We start from the raw sequence: 20,066 nt of genomic DNA, 5'->3' as shown, positions 1-20,066 counted from the left end.
CCCAGTGGGGGGTGTGCAGGAGGCAGCTGGTGGATGTTTCTAGCTCTCTATCCCTCTCTCCCTTCCTCTCTGTAAAAAATCAAATATATATATATAAAGAGTCTGTGGATTCTGGAACCGAACAATTTCCCTCCCCCCCTTTAAGAAAGGACCCTGGAGCTAACCACAGGGCCCAAGAAAATTGGTAGAGTGCTCAGATAACCAAGACTCGGCCCCTGCGCTTCGGCGTCTCTCTCTGTGCTGCCGCCTGGGGGCGCCCCCAACGGGGTCGGAGGCTGCCTCCAGCACTGCTGTTGGTATCACAGTAATTAATACACAAGCACTAATGGGGCCAAGTGAGGAAGAGGTAGGCTCCGGCGGCTCAGAAGGCGAACCCCTGGAAAGATCCAATGAGGCTGCGAAAAACAGGGGCTGTGTCTGGTCCCGCCTCCCCGCTCCGGGGAGGGCCCTCTGGAGTAGGCGCCAGGGCCCAAGCAGAGGCCGGGGCGAGGGGAGGGGAGATCCGGTAACCTGGATTTGAAACCAGCTCTGCCTCTGCCCCACAGGCTGTCCGTGGGCACAGCCCGGTGATGACTGGTTGTGGGACAGGCCAAGCTCTGAGGAAATGCCTTACCCGGCATCTGCCTATTTATTTACAGAGCGCCTACTGTGTGTCAGGCGTTCTACTAATGATAACGAATGTCAGCCAAAACCGGTTTGGCTCAGTAGATAGAGCCTCGGTCTGAGGACTGGAAGGTCCTAGGTTCGATTCCAGTCAAGGGCATGTACCCTGGTTGTGGGCACATCCCCAGTGGGGGATGTGCAGGAGGCAGCTGATTGGTGTTTCTCTCTCTATCGGTTTCTACAATAGCTCTCTATCCCTCTCTCTTCCTCTCTGTAAAAAAGAAATCAATAAAATATATTTAAAAAATAATAATAACGAATGTTTTATTGGGTATTGTAATAATACAGCCAACTTTCCTAACATGCCCTGCCTAGAGGGGTAGCTAGAAGCTGAGGAAGCAATTTAGGGAGAAAGACAAGAGGTGGCTGCTGGGCTTTGGCTGGCAGAGGAAGCCCGAGGCTTAGCAAGAAGAGCTGGGAGAGCTCAGCGGTGGGGAGTGGAGCATGGAAGGGGGTTTGGGGGGAAGGCCCTGGAAGCGGCACGGAGGGGTCCCGGTGGATCCGGCGGTGGGAGCCCTGAGTCACTGAGTCACGGCAGCGTGGCGGGGCGGGAGGGCTGCAGGCTGAGGCTGGCGGTGTGTGTCGGGGCATCGGGATGTTCTCTGTCCGGAGAGGCAGGTGCTGGGATTCGCCATCAGAGTCTGCACAGAAGTTGAGACGCGGTGGAGGCTTCTTTCTAGCAAGGCTTTCGGGGGAAGGACCTGGAGTTCGGGGTTTGAGAAGATCCTGGAGTGTATTTCGCATTTGGGGGAAGGAGGGGCGTGGCCGGGGTGCCCATCCAGGGGCCCCATCGGGGCCTCGGTCCGGCGCCCAGGCAGCGGGGGCGGGGGTGCGGGCCCGGGCTGGGGGGACGGGGGCGCGGGTCCCCCGGAGGCCGGGGGCCGGGATGGCAGCCGCCAGGTTGGGCGGCGAGCGGCCGGGGCCGCGGGGGGCGGCGCCAGCTCCGGGGCGGGCGGGAGGCCGGGAGGAGGCGGCGGCTCCGAGGACATGAATCAGCGGCGGCGGCGACGGCGGCGACGGCCGTGGAAGGAGCGCGGTGGCCCCGGAGCAGCCCCGCCGACCCCGCGCCGCTGACCCAGGCCGCCGCTCCCCGCCCCGGCGCGGGTCTCCGGCCCGGGCTGCAGCCCCGCCCCCCGGCCCCCGCCCCCGGGACCCTCCTCCCGGCCCTCCTCCTCCTCCTCCCCCGCCTCCGGCCGCTCCGGGCCCGGCCCGGCATGGTGCGGCGGCGCCGCCGATGGCGCTGAGGCGGAGCATGGGGCGGTCGGGGCTCCCGCCGCTGCCGCTGCTGGCGGGTCTGGCCGCTCTGCTGCTCCCCGAGCCCGTGGCCGAAGGTAGGCGCCGGCGCGGGGGGCGGGGGGGGCAGGGCCGCGGGGGCGCGGCCGGGGTGGGAGCGGGGTTTGGGTGGGGGACCCCGCTGGAAGGCCTAGGCTGGGGGGCTGGGCTGGGGCGCAGCGCTGTGTTCGCGGTTGGATCTCGGGGCGCCCACCCCCAACTTTCTCTGGTCCGGGGCTCCTCCGGTGGGGTGGGAAGGAGGGGAGTGGGGCCGTGTGCTGGCTAGCAGGGGCGATTGCAGCCGGATTCTCCCCTCTCCATGTTCCCAGTGGTTTGCTCTCCCCTCCCGGTTCTGGGGTCCCCATCCTGCCCACCCCACACACCGAGGTCTCTCTTTCTCTGAAACGGCAGGGGCTGGGGCTGAGCACCCAAGAGGTGCCACTCCTGTGCAGGGGCCGGGAGGGTGCCGGGGCGCAGAAAATGTCAGGGCATACTCTGGTTCCTGTGCCCACTGAGCCTCCCGGAGCCGGGGATGTTGGAGGGCATGGCTGGGGCGAGGGTGCTAGTCTTTTGGGGGTTAGCCTTGTTTTCCCAAATAGCCACGGAGGCATCTGACTGGAGTGCCCCCTGCAGCACTCGATCTTCAAGTTTACACCACACACCCCTGGGACTGCTGCGCGGCTGTGGGTGTGGGAGGTGGCCCTTCCTGTCCTGTGACTGATCCTGACAGATTAAGGGTTAAGGAAGAAACACAGGCCAGCGCAGCAGCCACCCAGCTGGCACCTTCTCTTGAGAGTGCACTCCGCCTCTCAGGGAAGGGAAGGGAAGGGAAGGAGTGGCCGGTATCTGAAAGGTGTGTGTCTCGGAGAGTTTAGCATTTGTAGAGGCACACAGCAAAGGGCAGGAAGAGGCAGGACGGGGTTTCGGATGGCTTTCTCTGTCTAAAAACACCTAGGAGGTGCCAGTGCGCGTGCACGCACACAGCGTCGTGCTCAGAGGCGGCTCCTGTTGGTGTGACAGTAGTTCAGGGGTCTCGGGCTCCCCATTCAGCCCCCACCCCCCACCTCCTACCTTCCCAGCACTCGCCCCTGCACACATTCAGGTATTAATAGAGCAGGCGGCTGCCAGGAAGGCTGCCATGTGTTTGATCTGACGTGGTTTTGCAGCCATATGTTCTCCACTTCGGGGGGAGCACCCCCTCCTTCCTCCTTCCCTTCCTCAGCCTCCTTTCACTTGCCGGGGTGGGGTAAGGGGAGCGGGGTGCCAGCTGCAGTGCAGGTCTGGGCTGACGTCTTGGGTGGGGAACTGGCTGGGCACAGCAGTCACAAGGCAGCACCTGCCCCAGGTATGTGGGAACGCCCACTGCTTCAGCCTGGCTTGGCTTCTTTTTGGTTTGGGGGAGGCATGGGGGAGAGATCGCTTCCTTAGCCATGGGGGACCTCGGTGGTGGCAGAAATGGGGAGTCTGTCACGCCCCTTCCCACAGCCCAGGTCTAAGTCCCCTCCACGCTGCCCTGCCTCTGCTGCCTCAGCCATCGGCTGAGAGCGAGCCCCCTGACACAAGCCAGGTTCTAGAAGAGGATGGGGATCTGTCCGGAAATGGGGGACCTCCCAAGTGGGCTGAGCATTCTCCTTCCCACCTCACCTCACAGGCCTGAAGCTCATGGGAGCCCCGGTGAAGCTGACAGTGTCTCAGGGGCAGCCGGTGAGTCTCAACTGCAGTGTGGAGGGGATGGAGGATCCTGACATACTGTGGATGAAGGACGGGGCTATGGTCCAGGGCTTGAATCAGATGTACGTCTCGGTCAGCGAGCAGCACTGGATCGGCTTCCTCAGGTGCAGGACTGCGGGGGAAGGGGTGGGATGCCAGCCCGGGGACACTGGGAGCTGGGGGCAAATGCTGATGCCCAGAGGTCGGTGGTTTCTTCATTTGGCCACCTGTGGAAACTTCCAGAAGTGAGGGCGGGCTGAGCCCATTGAGTCTGCCCGGCAGAGCTGCCCCCCTTGACCTCGGGAGGTGAGCCTGGTGTCCTGTTTCCACAGCCTGAAGTCAGTGGAGCGCTCTGATGCAGGCCGGTACTGGTGCGAGGTGGAAGATGGGGGCAAAACCGAGATCTCCCCACCCGTGTGGCTCACGGTAGAAGGTGAGGGGGCACGTGGCTGTCTGCCGGTGGCCACAGCTCCGGAGAAGAAAGCTCAATGGAAGAAAGCTGCCTGGCTGTACCAGGCTCCAGACCCACCCCCTGCACACATCGCAGGATCATACCCATTGGCATCTGGGTATTTGAGAACCAGAGGGGCATCTAGGACCCACCGCGGATGGGCTGCGAGTCAGTTTCAGTTGCCTGAACAACAGCCTCAAGCACCCATCTGGGGCTGGACCCTGTTCTGCCAAGTGGCCAGGGCAGAAGGGGAAGGGGAGGGGGGCGGGGAGGACGGATCCGCAGCTGTGGGAGCTCAGAGCTTTTCAGCCCAGGAAAACAAAGTGACTAAGAAAGTAACAAAGGGCTCTGAACTGGATCTGGGTCCTGCCAGCAGCCCTCAGCTCAAGCTCCCGCCTACTTCTCCCTCTCTGTCCTTCTCCCCGCTCCCCACCCTCTGCCCCCTTGTTTGCTCAGAGAGGGACTGGCAGCGAAGGTCTGGGAAGGGGGAATCTGCCATGCCCAAGGGGACAGCATAAGCAGTACTCCTGAGGGGGGGTCAAAGAAGAGCTCTCCTGTCAAGCCGGGCTCCTGTTGTACAGGAGACCCAACCATCAGGGCTGTGGGGGCTTGCGCAGTGGGGGCTTTCAAGGGTAAACCGTTGGAAGCGGTGCGGGCCCGTTGGAAGCTGAGAGGTGGCAAGGCTCGCTCCCTGCGCCTCCTCTCCCTAGGTGTGCCGTTCTTCACCGTGGAGCCGAAAGACCTGGCGGTGCCGCCCAACGCCTCCTTCCAGCTGTCTTGTGAGGCTGTGGGTCCCCCTGAGCCTGTCACCATTATCTGGTGGAGAGGAGGCACCAAGATTGGGGGCCCTTTTCCCTCCCCTTCTGTTTTAAACGTAACAGGTGAGCCACCTCCGGAGGACTTCTGAGCGAGGGCGGTGGGGCTGGCAGAGTTCACATCTGCTCCAATCCCTGTTTGCTGCTGCGAGTGTCCGGAGCAAACCCTGGTGGCGGGTATGGGAGCTGCGCCATTGCTGAGCTCATTAGCCAGGTGTGCGGGGCCAGCTGGTGGGCGCGTGAGCGGCCATCCTGCCGGGTGTGCTTAAGGAGGATGCTGGGGCCTCTCTCCCTGGCTCACCACGGTGCAGGCTGCGTACAGCTGGCCCTGGGAGATGAATTGGCAGGGAACAGGGGCGTCCATTCTTCCTCCACCCCTCAGTCCTCCCCAGAAATGGAGCCAGGGACTAGCCCACGCAGAGCTGGGAGGAGTGTCTGGCAGACGGGCCTAGAAGACTCGTCTCAGGCTGCCTCTCAGGCTGCTGAGCTGGGAACGGCAGGGGGAAGGGAAATGGGGAGGGGAGTCCGGCACAAAAAATGCAGGGCCTCCTCTCCTAATGGCCCTCGCATTGTTTTCCTAAACAACTGTATCTGCGCATACCTCCGCCCGGTTACCCTGTGGCAGCCACACCTGCACATCCACCTGGCCGGGAAGATCCTTGGGCACATTCCTCACGTGCCTGTGAGGCTCGCTTATCTGTGAAACTGTCTCTGGTAGAGGCTTGAACTGGCCCAGAGAGACTGTTGTCTGAGCTCCGTGTCGCATACTGGCAGGAAATGCCCCTGCCTCCCCCGCCCTCTCTCCTCCGCCGGGCAGGCTCTGCTCTGCCGAGTCCCTCAGTCCTATGGATCTTGAGACGAGGCGGACTGCGGGACCTGTTGGAAACAAGGGCAGGTCTTGTTTGGGAGACGCTGGGCTGGAGCAGATGAGGAGGGAGGTTGGGATTCAGTTCTCTCGGGGTGTGGGTGGCTGGGACCCTCCCGCAGCCAGCCTGAAAATAAGCACTCCCTGAACTCCTCCTCCACACGCCACACTGCTAGGCACTACAGGGGATGGAGGGAAAAACAAGAGAAATAGAAACCATCTGTCCGGCCCCCAAGGAATGAGAGACGAGACACCTGCACAAGGAGCTGAGAGCCATCACAGGGCAAAGCATCTGCAAACACAGCAGCCGCAGGCAGAGCAAACAGAGGGGCTCTGGAATGCGCAGTAAAGGAGTGACGGGGAAGGGAGGCAGTCTTGTGCTGTCTCCTCCGGGAGCCGGGCTGGAGGTGGGAGGGATGGGATAGCATTTCTCAAGCGCTTACTGTGTGCTCTGCACTTGACGTCATTGGGTCCTCACCGGTCTCCCAACAGGGAGATGAGAAGACGGAGCCCCAGGCTCATAAAACTCCAAAGTCCCCTGTTCCCTCTGCCTACCCCACTCTCTAGCCCCTTCCTGTAGCTGGAAGGTCTTCCTGCCTAAGTGGCCACCTTCCCGGTCCCGATCCCGGGCTGAATGGGAGTTGCTGCTTGGCAGGTGGGAGGGGGCTGACTGAGGTTTTCTGGCCCCAGGGGTGACCCAGAGCACTGTGTTCTCCTGTGAAGCTCACAACCGGAAGGGCCTGGCCTCTTCCCGCCCAGCCACGGTCCGGCTCCAAGGTAGGAGGGCTGGTGGGAGAGGGGTAGGTGAGGCAGGGCCTTTTCAGGACACCCCCCCCCCCCGTGATACCCCCCTCCCCACCATGGGGGAAGGCAGAATCATCTGGTGTTCCAGCTCTTCTCAGTCCTGCTGGGAGCTGAGGATGAGGGGTTAATTGGCACAGCTCCATTCCTTGTGGGAGCACCTGAGACCCTGCTGAGGCTGAAATGAGAATAGAAACCTGACGTCACGGCAGATTTCCCATCTTGAAGCAGAGCGCTTGGGAGGAGGGAGAGAGGGAGCCAGCAGGAGATGGTCAAGGCTCATGCCCAACCGTGTTTCTGCCAGCCCCATGTGGCGGGAGCGGGGGAGGGGGAAACGGCCTGGCAGGATGATAGAGGAGACCCAAAGGGCTGGTTTGCACAGAGGGAGGGAATCCGCTGGGCTGCGGCTGCAGCGACTTGCTCTCCCAAAACCTCACGCCCCCGCCCCCACTCCCATGATCTTATCTCTTTCCTTGATCAGACAGAGGTAGCCTCTCGCCACAGCCTAGGCACATTCCTGGGTATGAGCATCTGTCTCCTGCTGGTGGCTTGGCCTGTCTATTACTGTGGTCCTGGGAATGCTGGCTTTAAGAGGGGCAGATCCTAGGGAGGGACTCAAGGCTTGACGCCCATACCTTTTGTCCCCTTCTCTCACATCCTTCCTGGGCACCGAACTCCAGGGCCCTGACTCTGCGTTCCCATCCACAGCACTGCCCGCAGCCCCCTTCAACATCACCGTGACAAAGCTCTCCAGCAGCAATGCTAGTGTGGCCTGGACGCCGGGTGCTGATGGCAGAGCTGTGCTGCAATCCTGTACAGTCCAGGTAAACGGAGAGGGGGGGCCAGGCTCTCCTGGCCATGCCGAGCTCCTTCTGGCCGACTTGGTGGACAGTGGTATCACAGTAGATACGCTAGACTTGCCCATGGGGCGTGGCCTCCAGCTCTAGTTAAGCGTTGTTGTTCCCTTACCTGTTATCGTAAGATGCTCCTGCAACCGTGTGACTGCAGTTGGCTGAAATTCATGCATTCCTCAGGCTGGAAAGCAAATCACTAGAGTAGATTTGGGGTGTCTGGAAGGGTTTTTCTTACGTTGACGAAAACCCAAACCTTTAAACCCAAACCTTTGATTTATCTGATAACTGCACTCTCATGCCTCACCCCCTCAGTCGTGCCAAAGGGAACAAGGGGACGAGGAGGGATTCTAAGCCCCAGAAAGTGGAAAACCTGGGTAAGGTGATCCTGAAAACAAGCGGTGATGCAGGTTTACTTTCGGATGTTTACGCAAAAGGTAATGAGCCTTAGCCAGTTTGGTTCAGTGGGTAGAGCCTCGGCCTGCTGACCACAGGGTCCCGGGTTCGATTTTGGTGCTCCTCCCCGGCCCAGGTCCTGGTTGGGGCTCTTGCAGGAGGCAACCAATCAGTGTGTTTCTCTCACATCCATGCTTCTCTCTGCCTTTCTCTCTTCTACTCTCCCTAAAAATCAATGGAAAAAATATCCTTGGGTGAGGATTAACAAAATAAGGAAATGAATAAAATTATTATTCTTTTTTTTAAAGGTAATGAGCACTTTTGAAACTGTTTAAGGCAGTTCCCCCAGGAGAGGCCCTTGCTCTGGGCTCCACCATTTAGAGGACCCTCTCTGGCCCTCCTTTAGCCGCACCCCTTCACCCCTCCTCCTGGGCAAGTGGGACATGTCTGTCTAGATCATGAGGACACCTTCTCCTCTCCCCATAGCATACCATATCCTAGACACTCAGGATTTCTTGTCTTATGGCAAGTCTGCTCCCGGACCTGTGTGGGCTGCACCCTTCCTTGCTGCACCCTTGGGAGGGTATGGTGTGTGCACCTCCATGTCCAAGGGCAGCCATTTATGGGGGATGGGCATGCAGGCAGTATTTCCACACCCATGCACCTGATACCCTCACGGTACAGATCTTGTGCCACTGCATTCTGGCTTGGGAGTCCAAAGGTTTGGAGGATTATAAATGCCAACCTGACCTTCCAGGTTGATTTGAAGCTTTGTTTGTCAGTATATTAAGAAATACTTTATTTAATAATTTGTTGTTTTATAACATTTACTTTAAGAATATATATTTTATTGATTTTTCACTGAGAGGAAGGAAGAGGGATAGAGCTAGAAACATTGATGAGAGAGAGAAACATCCATCAGTTGCCTCCCGCACTCCCCCCACTGGGGATGTGCCTGCAACCAAGGTACATGTCCTTGATTAGAATCGAACCTGGGACCCTTCAGTCTGAAGGCCGACGCTCTATCCACTGAGCCAAACCAGTCAGGGCTGATTTATAACATTTAAATATTTAGCCATAAGGATCTCCATTTGTGCTGTTGCCACGGGCTCCCAAAATGGCAGGTGAAGGCCTGGTTCACAGTGTCCCTGGGCTCCCAGCTACTCTGCCCTTGAGAAGCTCTGAGCTTGTGAGCTGGCTGGCACACCAACAAGTGGTAACTACTCTAACAAAGTTATGCACAAAGGGGCGTGAATTTTCTGGAGGACCCGGGAAAGGCTTTCACAGAGAAAGTGGTGTCTGAGTTGTCTTAAAGGACGAGTTGGACTTTGCTAGGACGAGCAGGTCATTCTAAACCAAGGGAATAGCATTTGCAAAGGCGTGGCGGGCGGTGTGGAACCTGGTGTGGTATTGGAGGGGGGCTGGTGGGAAGGGGTGGGTGACAAGTGTTTGTGATAGACTTAGAGGAGGCATTAGCTCAAGTCTCCCCACCTATCCGCATACCTCTCCCACCTTTTGTCTCCCTCTCCATTATTAGTTTTCTGCTTTTCTCTAGGTGACGCAGGCCCCAGGAGGCTGGGAGGTCCTGGCTGTCGTGGTCCCTGTGCCACCTTTTACCTGCCTTCTCCGCGACCTGGCACCTGCTACCAACTACAGCCTCAGGGTGCGCTGTGCCAATGCCTTGGGGCCTTCTCCATACGCTGACTGGGTGCCCTTTCGGACAAAGGGTCTAGGTAAGGGACTTCCGGAGCAGTGGCCGGTCAGGGCTGGAGTGGGGGAAGGACCTCGTCAGCTCCAGTTCTGGATGGAGTTGCCTGGAAGAGGAGCTACCAGAGAGCAAGCTTTTTGCATCTGTTGGCAAACACTGAGTGCCAGCAGCAAACTTATGAACTAGATAAATCTTACCCCCATCCCATGCGGCTCTAGTTCTAGTGAGTGGAGCCAAGGAGCAAAGTAGATAAGAGCAGATACAGAGAGGGCCCAGGGAAGGAGCCACGCTGGGGGAATATCACTGCGGGAATATCACTGCGGGAAGCGGGCACAAGGAGTGCAAGGACCCCATGGCAGGAGCTTGTTTGGAGCTCCTTAGCAACGCCAGGAGGCAGGCTGGACTGTGGCAGGGGAGTACTCAGAGGACACTCTGCCTAGCAGGGTGCTGCCCTTGCTAAGCCTCCTCCCCAGGACATGGGCGAAGCAGTGAGGACTGGGAGACAAGCTCTCCCCCGCCTGCTGATCTCTTAACTGCTGAGTTTGTGGGAGTTGGCTCAGTGGGATGGTGATGGTGGGAAGGGCAGGGCTCTTAGCAACCTTCTCTTTTTGGGCACAGCCCCGGCCAGCGCTCCCCAGAACCTCCACGCTATCCGCACAGACGCAGGTCTCATCCTGGAGTGGGAAGAAGTGATCGCCGAGGGCCCTTCCGAAAGCCCTCTGGGACCCTATAAACTGTCCTGGGTTCAAGACAACGGCACCCAGGTAAGGGAAGGCACCCAGGTAAGGGAAGAAGACCCGAGCCTCCCTCTCTAGGTGAACAGAACCGCCCCTGAGGGCTCCAGGGCCTTTGGCTTCAGAATGGCTGTCCTTGGTAGGCCTGGGCCTCCCCCACCCTGGAAGCCTGCTCCTCCCACCTTCCCTGCAGGCTGCACCTCTTATTGGATTGTGCTTCCTGTTAGGGTTGCATCCATTGGCTACTTTGTATGTAAAGCAGGAAGCACATTTCTTCACCAACTGGGGGGAGGGCCCAGATAAGGCCTTTTTATCCGCAGCCCAGTTCCCTCCCATCCCCCACCCCTGCATTCCAGGGACTGAGCCTTGTTTGTTTGGGAGAGGCCTCTGCCGCCTTGAGCAGGAATGTGATAAGGTCCCCCATCCCCCGCAGTGCCCCTAGGCTCCCCTGTTCCTAGCGAGACCTTTTTCTGCCCGTGGGCCCATTGGAAGCCTTTTTTCTGACTCAGTGTGGGCTGGGGGCTTTTCTTGGCTGCAGGGTGAACTGATGGTGGAAGGGACCTGGGCCAACTTGACCGTCTGGGATCCTCAGAAGGACCTGGTTGTGCGTGTGTGCGTGTCCAATGCCGTTGGCTGTGGGCCCTGGAGTCAGCCACTGGTGGTCTCTTCTCATGACCATGCAGGTGAGGCCCATCCAGAGAGGGGGCAGGATGGGAGCCTTCAAGGGCGCCTAGGGGGCCGGCAGCACCTTCCCTCCCAACAGCCCCAAAGACTCAAGTCAAGCAGCTGAGGCTAGGGTTGACATTTAAGCTGGATCTCCTTCTCTGGTTGTGCTTTAGAGCCCAATACCAGGGCCTGTCGCTCACAGGGTAGGATCGCTCAGGTCTTCCTTTGCGGCCTTTTTCTGCTCAGGTGTAAGGCCGTGGTCGGCAAACCACGGCTCACGAGCCACATGCGGCTCTCTGGCCCCTTGAGTTTGGCTCTTCCACAAAATACCACGTACCCTAATTAAGTTAATAACAATGTGCCTACCTATATAGTTTAAGTTTAAAAAATCTGGCTCTCAAAAGAAATTTCAGTCGTTGTACTGTTGATATTTGGCTCCGTTGACTAATGAGTTTGCCGGCCACTGAGTTAAGGGAATCTCTGGTCCAGGCCGGATGGCCATCGTCAGAAAGTTCTAAAGGGACTCCTTGGTGCCAGCCTCCCTCATGCGCTGTCTCCCGCAGGCCAGCACGGCCCCCCGCACAGCCGAACGTCCTGGGTGCCGGTGGTCCTGGGCGTGCTGACAGCCCTGGTGACGGCCGCTGCCCTGGCCCTCATCCTGCTTCGAAAGAGGCGGAAGGAGACACGTTTTGGGTAAGAGGTGGGGACACAGGGAGAGGAAGGTGATGACTGGCGGGCCTTGGGGCTGACCCTATACCCTGGGCTTCCCTTTAGGCAAGCCTTTGACAGTGTCATGGCCGGAGGGGAGCCAGCTGTTCACTTCCGGGCAGCCCGGTCCTTCAACCGGGAAAGGCCTGAGCGCATTGAGGCCACGCGTGAGTGGCGGGAATCATTCGAGGGAAGAGTGGGCTGTCGGGTGTTCCTTCTCCTGATTCATTCATTTGGCCTGTGTGTCTGAACCTTGGTGAGGGCCGAGGACACGGCATGGAAAAGGCACGCGGGCCTTACCCTGTGGAGGCTGTCATTCTGGCGCTGGGAGAGCTCGCGTCTGCCCCGTGGGTGGAGTCGGGTGTAGGAGGCACGCTGGGTTTGGGACTGGGAACCAGGGAGGTCCCTCTCCTTCCTCACCACCCCCTCCCCGTCAGTGGAGAGCCTGGGCATCAGTGATGAGCTGAAGGACAAGCTGGAGGATGTGCTCATCCCGGAGCAGCAGTTCACCCTGGGCCGGATGTTGGGCAAAGGTATTTGGGGTGCGGGCAGGGGTTGGGGTGAGTGGAGGTTACCCGGTCTGGGCGTGCTTGGTTGCTCCCGTCACCTTGAGGGTGTGGATTTCGGTTGGCTCCTGTAAACAGGATACGCTTATAAACGCCTGAGTGTGGGATTCTTTAGGGAATGGTAGCCGGGGACGAGGAGTGCTGATGAGGAGTTACTCCGAGCATACTTTGCTTTGGCTGCGGAAGAGGGAGCCTCCGCCGATGGCCCCAGAGTCTAACCAGTTTGTACCCCTAGAGAGGGCCTCCTGGGAGGGGTGCGGGCGGAGGGCAGGAGGGTGAGGGGGCTCACCATCGTTTGGGTTGGCTTGTAGGGGAGTTTGGCTCGGTGCGGGAGGCCCAGCTGAAGCAGGAGGACGGCTCCTTTGTGAAGGTGGCTGTAAAGATGCTGAAAGGTGAGTGGAGAACAGTGCGTGGGGCGTGAAGGCACCACGTGGGAGGGTGAGGGGGGGTGGCCAGCCCTGAACCAGGCTCTGCTGGGCCCTCAGACTTCCCAAGAGGAGCTGGCACTGACTGGGATGCCGCGTGAATAATTCACAGACATGAACCCACACACATCCATGCCTCAGCCTTTGCTCTCTGCTGTCAGCTCCCTCAGAGGGATGAGAGCTGTGGTTGGTCGAGCTGCTGGGCTGTCCAGTGAGAGGCATCAGCAAGTGGAGAGACTTCGGTAGCACCACTCCGGTAGCAGGGTTTCCCCTGCCCCTGCGAAGCCCAGGACATCTGAAAGACAAGGCCTAGGAGCCTTGGGTCAGAATGGGGCCGTAGCTTCCTCCATCCCTCCCTCCCACCCTTTCCCCGCAGCGGACATCATCGCCTCGAGCGACATTGAAGAGTTCCTCAGGGAAGCGGCGTGCATGAAGGAGTTTGACCACCCGCATGTGGCCAAGCTTGTTGGTGAGCTTCTCAGGGGAGGCGGGTACACAGAGCGGCGGGAGGACAGCCTGTGGGAGGGGCGGTCAGACTCCCCTGGTTAGTGAGCAGATGGCAAAGCGGCCAGGAGGTCCTGGCTGAAGTGTGATCAGACTCCAGGTCCTGCCCCAAAGGAGGAAGACAGAGAAGACGCCCCGGAGATCCAGGAGCAGCCACAGTTCATCCTAGGTAGTCACCAGCCAGGATGAAGCTTGTGGGGCAAGAGGTAGCAGAGTCAGGGCTAGAGACAGGACCCAGCAGGGAAGGGCTCACGCAGACACCTGAGCCATCCTCTGACGATGGTGTGCCGCCCTCCCGACTCTCCCCTCTTCCCAGGGGTCAGCCTGCGCAGCAGGGCCAAAGGCCGCCTCCCCATCCCCATGGTCATCCTGCCCTTCATGAAGCACGGGGACCTGCACGCCTTCCTGCTCGCCTCGCGGATCGGGGAGAACCCCTTTGTGAGTGCGGGGGGGGGGGGGGGGTGGCCAGGAGTCAGGAAGGGACAGAGACCCCCGTGGAAGAGGCTGTCGGGGTGGGGAGGGCCCGGTGAGCTGGGTGGGAGAAGGCGAGCCCTGAGTTTGACTCTTTTTATCCTTGCTGGGAATGTTAGGCGGGGCAAGGACTTTGTAGAAGAGACCTGTGAGGCTCCAGATCAGGGCAGTCTTGACTCCTGGGCGCTCTGGAAGGTTTGCCAAAGCTTCCTTGCTTTGGGAAGCCCCTCTGTCCCCTTCCTTTAAGTCATTCCAAGGAGAGTCTAGGCTTTCTGGCCACGGATCCCCATGTATCCTGCGCCGACTGGCCGGACAGATCCAACCTGAGCGTGCTCTGTCTGCCCACCAGATCCTGCCCCTGCAGACCCTGATTCGGTTCATGGTGGACATTGCCTGTGGCATGGAGTACCTGAGCTCCCGGAACTTTATTCACCGAGACCTGGCTGCTCGGAACTGCATGTATGTGAATTCCCGGCTCGGGGTGGGAGGGAGTGGCTGGTGCTGGCTAACCGGCAGCTCTTGCCTGGGCCAGTAACTGCTGTGCAAAGAGACAGCTTGGGAACAGAGATGCCCTGGCTTTGGTGAGGCTGCCAGCACGACTCCACCCTTCAATCCTCCTCACAGGCTGGCAGAAGACATGACGGTGTGTGTGGCCGACTTTGGACTCTCTCGGAAGATCTATAGCGGGGATTATTACCGTCAGGGCTGTGCCTCCAAACTGCCTGTCAAGTGGCTGGCCCTGGAGAGCCTGGCGGACAACCTGTACACGGTGCACAGTGACGTGGTGGGTCTGGTGGCGCAGGGAGCTCGGTGGGGACGCCAGTGGTGTGGGCTAGTGTGTGGGCCGACCCTCCAGGCCCGGCCCGGTTGGCGCTCTGGGCCTGGGCTGGCTGTGTGAGACCCCTGAGCCCCCGGGCTCTGCCTGGCTCAGGAAGCCTGTGACACCTCTCCTCCTCGCCCCCTTCTGTCCCAGTGGGCCTTTGGGGTGACCATGTGGGAGATCATGACGCGCGGACAGACGCCCTATGCTGGCATCGAGAACGCGGAGATTTACAACTACCTCATCGGCGGGAACCGCCTGAAACAGCCTCCGGACTGTACGGAGGAGGTGTAAGTGCCCGGGAAGGGGGTTCTGGAAGCAACGGGAATTTGGGGTTTCAGCTGATGGCACCATCACAGCTGCTGGGCCAGAGACAGCTCAGAACCTCAATTAGATCTTTTCTTTCTTTCTTTTTTGGAAATGTCCTTATTGTTCAGGGAAGACTGACCTTTACCCTAAACTTCTTTTTTTATCTACCACCCCTCTTGTTTCCTTTCTTTCCTCCTTTCCCATCTCATATTTCTTTTTAAAAAAAAATGTGTATATATATATATATATATTTTATTGATTTTTTTACAGAGAGGAAGGGAGAGGGACAGAGAGTTAGAAACATTGATGAGAGAGAAATATCCATCAGCTGCCTCCTGCAGCCCCCCACTGGGGATGTGCCCACAACCAAGGTACATGCCCTTGACTGGAATCGAACCTGGGACCCTTGAGTCCGCAGGCTGACGCTCTATATCCACTGAGCCAAACCGGTTTTGGCTCATATTTCTTTTTTTTTTTTTTTTTTTTTTTTTTTTTACGGAGGGGAGGGAGAGGGATAGAGAGTTAGAAACATCAATGAGAGAAAATCATGGATTCGGCTGCCTCCTGCACCCCCCCCCCCCCCCCACTGGGAATGTGCCCACAACCAAGGTACTGAACCAGGGATCCTTCGGTCTGCAGGCAGACGCTCTATGCACTGAGCCAAACCAGTTAAGGCCCACCTCACCTTTCTTGCTCTAGCCTTTCTCTGTTACTCTGCTTTCCCCAGCTTCCAGGAAGAACCAGGAGCCCTGAAGGCAGAGTTACAGGCCTGAGCCGCGGTCAGTGCGGGTTTCCCTGTCGCTTTCCCCTCTCCCCCTCCTGCGCAGCCCCAGCCAGTGTGAGGAAAGCTCCTGGCCGGCGATCGTGCCCTCCCCAGAGAGGGCTGCACAGGCCCGGAAACTGCTAAGTCTGTCACATTCCCTGCCTGGAGGAAGGTAGAGGGAGTGAGGGGACTCCCTCCCACTGGTACTAGTGAAAGGTCCTCTGGGGGCCCAGGAAGACCCTGGCTTACATGGGGTGAGGAGATAACACTAGAGCAGAGAAATCATAGCAGCTTTTTTTTTTCCTTTTAAATGTATTTTTTTTTTTTTTTTTTAGAGAGGAAGGGAGAGGGAGAGAGAGAAATATCAATGATGAGAGAGAATCATTGATTGGCTGTCTCCTGCATGCCCCCTACTGGGGATTGAGCCTGCAACCCAGGCATGTGCCCTTGGCCGGAATCGAACCTGGGACCCTTCAGTCCTCAGGCTGATGCTCTATCTATTGAGCCAAACCAGCTAGGGCTAGCATCATGTTTAAGAAGCACCTATTCTAAAATGACAGAGGTCTAGGTTCAAGCTTCAATTCATCCACTTAATAGCTGTGTGACTTTGATCATATTACTTAACCTCTTCAACGCCAGTCCTTCAACTACGAAATGGGGTTAAAAATAATCTTTTCCTCGTAGGAGGAGAGGAGGATTACCTCTATTTCTTGCTGTGGAGTTGGACCTCTAGCAGTCCAAGAACATGGACGGGTAGAGGAAGATTCAGCCTGAATGGCGAGGTCCTCTTTCTCTAGGCAGTGGGCCCATGCCCTGAGCCTGGACTGTGTGAGAGAGAAATCTGAGTCATGAACCCGGCCCTACCCCCCTATTCATTCAGCAGAGCTCAGGGCATGGCGGGGGCAGGAAGGTCGGGTTGCCCCTTGGGGGCAGCCTGCCTAGGCCTCTGGAGCTGCAGAGCGTCTGCTGGGCAGTGGGGACCAGTCCCTGGCTCAGTCTCCGGGACTGGAGCTCATGTTGTCAATAGAGGGTGGGCGGATGCTGGCCTCCCACCAGCAGCCCGGTGGACAGGCGCCAGTTGGCTCCTGGCAAAGCTCTGACAATGTGTCCCAGCCTGGACACGGACCCATGGCCCTGGACCATTCCCACGGCCTACTCGGTGTCTGGCATGACCCCCCGCCCCCCATCGTTGGGGGCCCTGTCAGGAAGGCTGGTGTGTGGGGAGTGACTGGAACTTTTATTGTGGAAACAGCCAGAGAGTCAGGCATTTGTTGTCTCCGACTAATCTGGTCTCAGCCCCTTCTCCTTAGTGTTTTTTTGTGTTTTTTCCTCCTCTTTTTTCCTCCTCAGCCTGAGGCATGCCCTAGGCACAGGGTAAGGCCTCAGGGAACCTGTAAGGTTCCTGAAATTGTGTGTCAAAAGTGTTCCTGTCCGCAAGAGGGCTGGAAGCTTTTCTCAGATTCTCAAAGGTATTCCTTGAACAAAGAGATTTAAGACTGCCTGAATGGGTGAGGATTTAGGACAAAACGTGGCTGCCCAATCTACATTCCTGGCTGTGTTCTACCGGACAAAAACTCTTAGTACTTCCTCCCAAGACTGAATAGGAGGGACTCTGGGGCCAACCCACCTGGCTCCCAATTGCAGCTTCATTACTTTCCACCTGTGTGACCTTCGTCCAGGTTCTTAACCTCTCTGTGCCCCAATTTCCACATTGGTAAATTCCTACTTTACCAGTGTGGAAATTGGGTAATTAAATAATAAATATAGCCCAGCCAGCGTAGCTCAGAGTTTGAGCGTCGACCTAGGAACCAGGAGGTCATGGTTTGATTTCCGGTGAAGGGCACATGCCCGGGTTGTGGGCTCGATCCCCAGCAGGGGACATGCAGGAGGCAACCAATCCATGATTCTCTCTCATCATGAATGTTTCTTCTCTCTCTCTCTTTCTCTCTCTCTCCCCCTCTCCCTCTTCCTTCTTCTCTGAAATAAATATTTTAAAATATATTTAAAGAAAAACACGAAGAATTCAAAACCTCTTGCATTAAAAAAAAATAATAATAAATATAAACTACTTAGAAGAGTTCCTGACACATGGTAAGCCCTATACATGAAGGTGTTTTTATTTGTTTGTTTTTAATCCTCACCCAAGGATATTTTTCCATTGAATTTTAGCGAGAGTGGGAGAGAGAGGGAAAGATAGAGAGAAATATCCATCTGAGAGAAACACATTGATTGGTTGCCTCTTGCATGAGCCCCGATCAGGGCCTGGGTTGGGGAGGAGCTTGCAACCAAGAATCGAACCCTGGACCCTTCAGTCTGCAAGCTGACACTCTATTGACTGAGCCTAACCAGCTAGGGCTATATGAAGATGTTAAATAAAAAATTTTTTTAAATAAATTTTTTAAAGTATATTTTATTGATTTTTTTTACAGAGAGGAAGGGAGAGAGAGAGAGCTAGAAATGTCGATGAGAGGGAAACATCGACCAGCTGCCTCTTGCACACCCCCTACTGGGGATGTTCCTGCAACCAACGTATATGCCCTTGACCGGAATCGAACCCGGGACCTTTCAGTCCGCAGGCCTACGCTCTATCCGCTGAGCCAAACTGGTTTCGGCTTACATAAAATTTTGAAGATGACTAGGGGCTTCTGCTTCTGAGGAAAGGACCACCTTTCCCCTTTCTTCAGGCTCCTGACCACCTCCCCTCTGTCTGCCCCAGGTATGAGCTCATGTATCAGTGCTGGAGTGCCGACCCCAAGCAGCGCCCAAGCTTCACCTGCCTGCGAATGGAGCTGGAAAACATTCTGGGCCACCTGTCCGTGCTGTCCACCAGCCGGGACCCCTTGTACGTCAACCTCGAGGGCGCCGAGGAGCCTGCTGAGGAAGGGAGCCGCGAGTTGCCTGGCGGGGCCCAGGCCGGCGGCGGGGCCGAGAATGGCAGTGGCGGAGGGGCAGTGGGGGGCACCCCCAGTGACTATCGGTACATCCTCAGCCCTGGAGGGCTAGCTGAGCAGCCCAGGCAGGAGGAGCAGCAGCCAGAAAGCCCCCTCAACGAGTCCCAGAGGCTTCTGCTGCTGCAGCAAGGGCTGCTGCCCCACAGTAGCTGTTAGCCCCAGGCAGAGGGCACCCGGGGCCACGCGGCCGGCTCTGCTGGCTAACCTAGCCCCATCTGACCCCAGCCCAGGCAGCGAAGGGCGGAGGCTCCTGTGGTAGTCTTCCCACGCTGTGCTGGAAGTCTGGACTGACCAAATCACCCAATCCCAGTTCTTCCTGCAGCCACTCTGTGGCCAGTCTGTCTGGTCTCCTCAGTTCAGGCCTTGGCTGGGTGGAGGTGGGCCAGCCTGGTTGTCTAAACCCAGGCAGCTGGCAGGAGGGGGTGGTTATGTTTCCATGGTTACCATGGGTGTGGAGAGGAGTTGGAGGAGAGTATATCTCGCCCTGTGGGCCCCTGCTAGTACTCTCCCGACTGAGCTGCCCCTCCTGCCTAAGCGCATGCGTCGTGGTGTTTCTGGCCTGGAGGCCCAGGTTTGCCCTCCTCACAGAGGTACCATTGTGCTGTTCCCCTCTAGGTGAGGGTACGGGGTTGGTACAGTCAGGACCTAAGCCCTATGGTGGGAGGCGGTGGGACACTCTCAGGTCACCTTCCTGCTTACCAACCCTGCTTAGGCTCGAAGTAAAGTGCAGCTGACCAGGTCACAGCAAGGCCTCCTGGATAACCACAGGCTACAGTTTGCCCAGTTTCTACAGGCAGTGCCCCGAGCCTAGCAAGAAGGGGTGCTGTAGGGCTTGCCCGGGAATGGGTGAGGCCAGAGAGGAGACCAGGAGCCCCTCTCCATGCCCTCTTATAGTGTCTGAGCATGCTACCAGACCCCCACACACCCTAAGGCTAACAAAGGCAGCTGTGTCTGAGCCCAATCCTCACAGCGCCCCTCAGTCCCAATGTTTCCTCTCCCTGGGGACCCTCTTCTGTCCCAGGTCTCCAGGGATGGAGGGAAAACGCCGATAGCTGATGTGGGGGAGGGGGGGTGCTGGAGCCTGGACCCCAGTCCTGGCTGGGAGAGTGCATGGGTGGCCCCTGCGTTAGGAGCGTTTCCACACTGTTAGATGCTCTTTAAAACCAGAAATAAAATTGAAGACTAAAGACCCAAGGCTTTGTCTCTTAAATGTTTACTTTTCCCCCAGATCACAAAAATGAAGCAACTCTACGTAGGAAAAAAGTCTGGAAAGACATATGCCAAAATGTTAACAGCTGTTATCTTCACATGACGTGATTGAGGAGGCTTCCCAAGTTTTTCTGCGTTGAGCACAGACTGCTTTTGAAATTAGAGAAGACCCCAAAGAATTGTATAGGAAAGATGATAGTCATTGTAGGCAATGGGGAAAATGCAGAAAATCATTTAAATAATGCTAAATACCTATATCCTACTACCTGGAAATAACCACCTTTTGAACATGCAAATGTTTTGCCCTGGCTGGGTAGCTCAGTGGGTTAGAGCGTCATCCTGCTACTCCAAGGTTAGAGGTTCGATCCCTGGTCAGGGCACACACAAGAATGAACCAATGTAGGCATA

General features: G+C 57.4%; 1 protein-coding gene across 3 annotated transcripts; it reads left to right on the top strand.

Annotated features, from left to right (window-relative positions):
- The first annotated feature begins 1,659 nt into the window (after positions 1–1,659).
- On the top strand, positions 1,660–19,643 carry TYRO3 (TYRO3 protein tyrosine kinase). 3 transcript variants are annotated; one of them, XM_036445345.2, is made up of 19 exons: positions 1,660–1,994; positions 3,587–3,770; positions 3,978–4,078; positions 4,807–4,977; positions 6,467–6,553; positions 7,286–7,401; positions 9,380–9,557; positions 10,151–10,296; positions 10,805–10,949; positions 11,496–11,625; positions 11,707–11,807; positions 12,078–12,173; positions 12,518–12,598; positions 13,008–13,100; positions 13,452–13,573; positions 13,956–14,065; positions 14,231–14,390; positions 14,580–14,716; positions 18,215–19,643. In XM_036445345.2, exons 1-19 carry the CDS (start codon positions 1,898–1,900, stop codon positions 18,603–18,605), a joined length of 2,646 nt encoding a protein of 881 aa, XP_036301238.1. In that variant the 5' UTR covers positions 1,660–1,897; the 3' UTR covers positions 18,606–19,643. The 3 variants fall into 3 exon arrangements, with proteins under 3 accessions (XP_036301238.1, XP_036301247.1, XP_036301257.1); XM_036445354.2 differs by lacking the exon at positions 12,518–12,598 and having other exon boundaries at positions 1,797–1,994; XM_036445364.2 differs by lacking the exon at positions 6,467–6,553 and having other exon boundaries at positions 1,798–1,994.
- Positions 19,644–20,066: the final 423 nt, after the last annotated feature.

This window comes from Pipistrellus kuhlii, unplaced genomic scaffold, assembly GCF_014108245.1.
Source record: "Pipistrellus kuhlii isolate mPipKuh1 unplaced genomic scaffold, mPipKuh1.p scaffold_m20_p_1, whole genome shotgun sequence".
Classification (NCBI taxonomy): Eukaryota; Metazoa; Chordata; class Mammalia; order Chiroptera; family Vespertilionidae; genus Pipistrellus; species Pipistrellus kuhlii.
The sequence above is the reverse complement of the archived record's forward strand: the minus strand, read 5'-3'. Positions and strand labels throughout refer to the sequence as shown.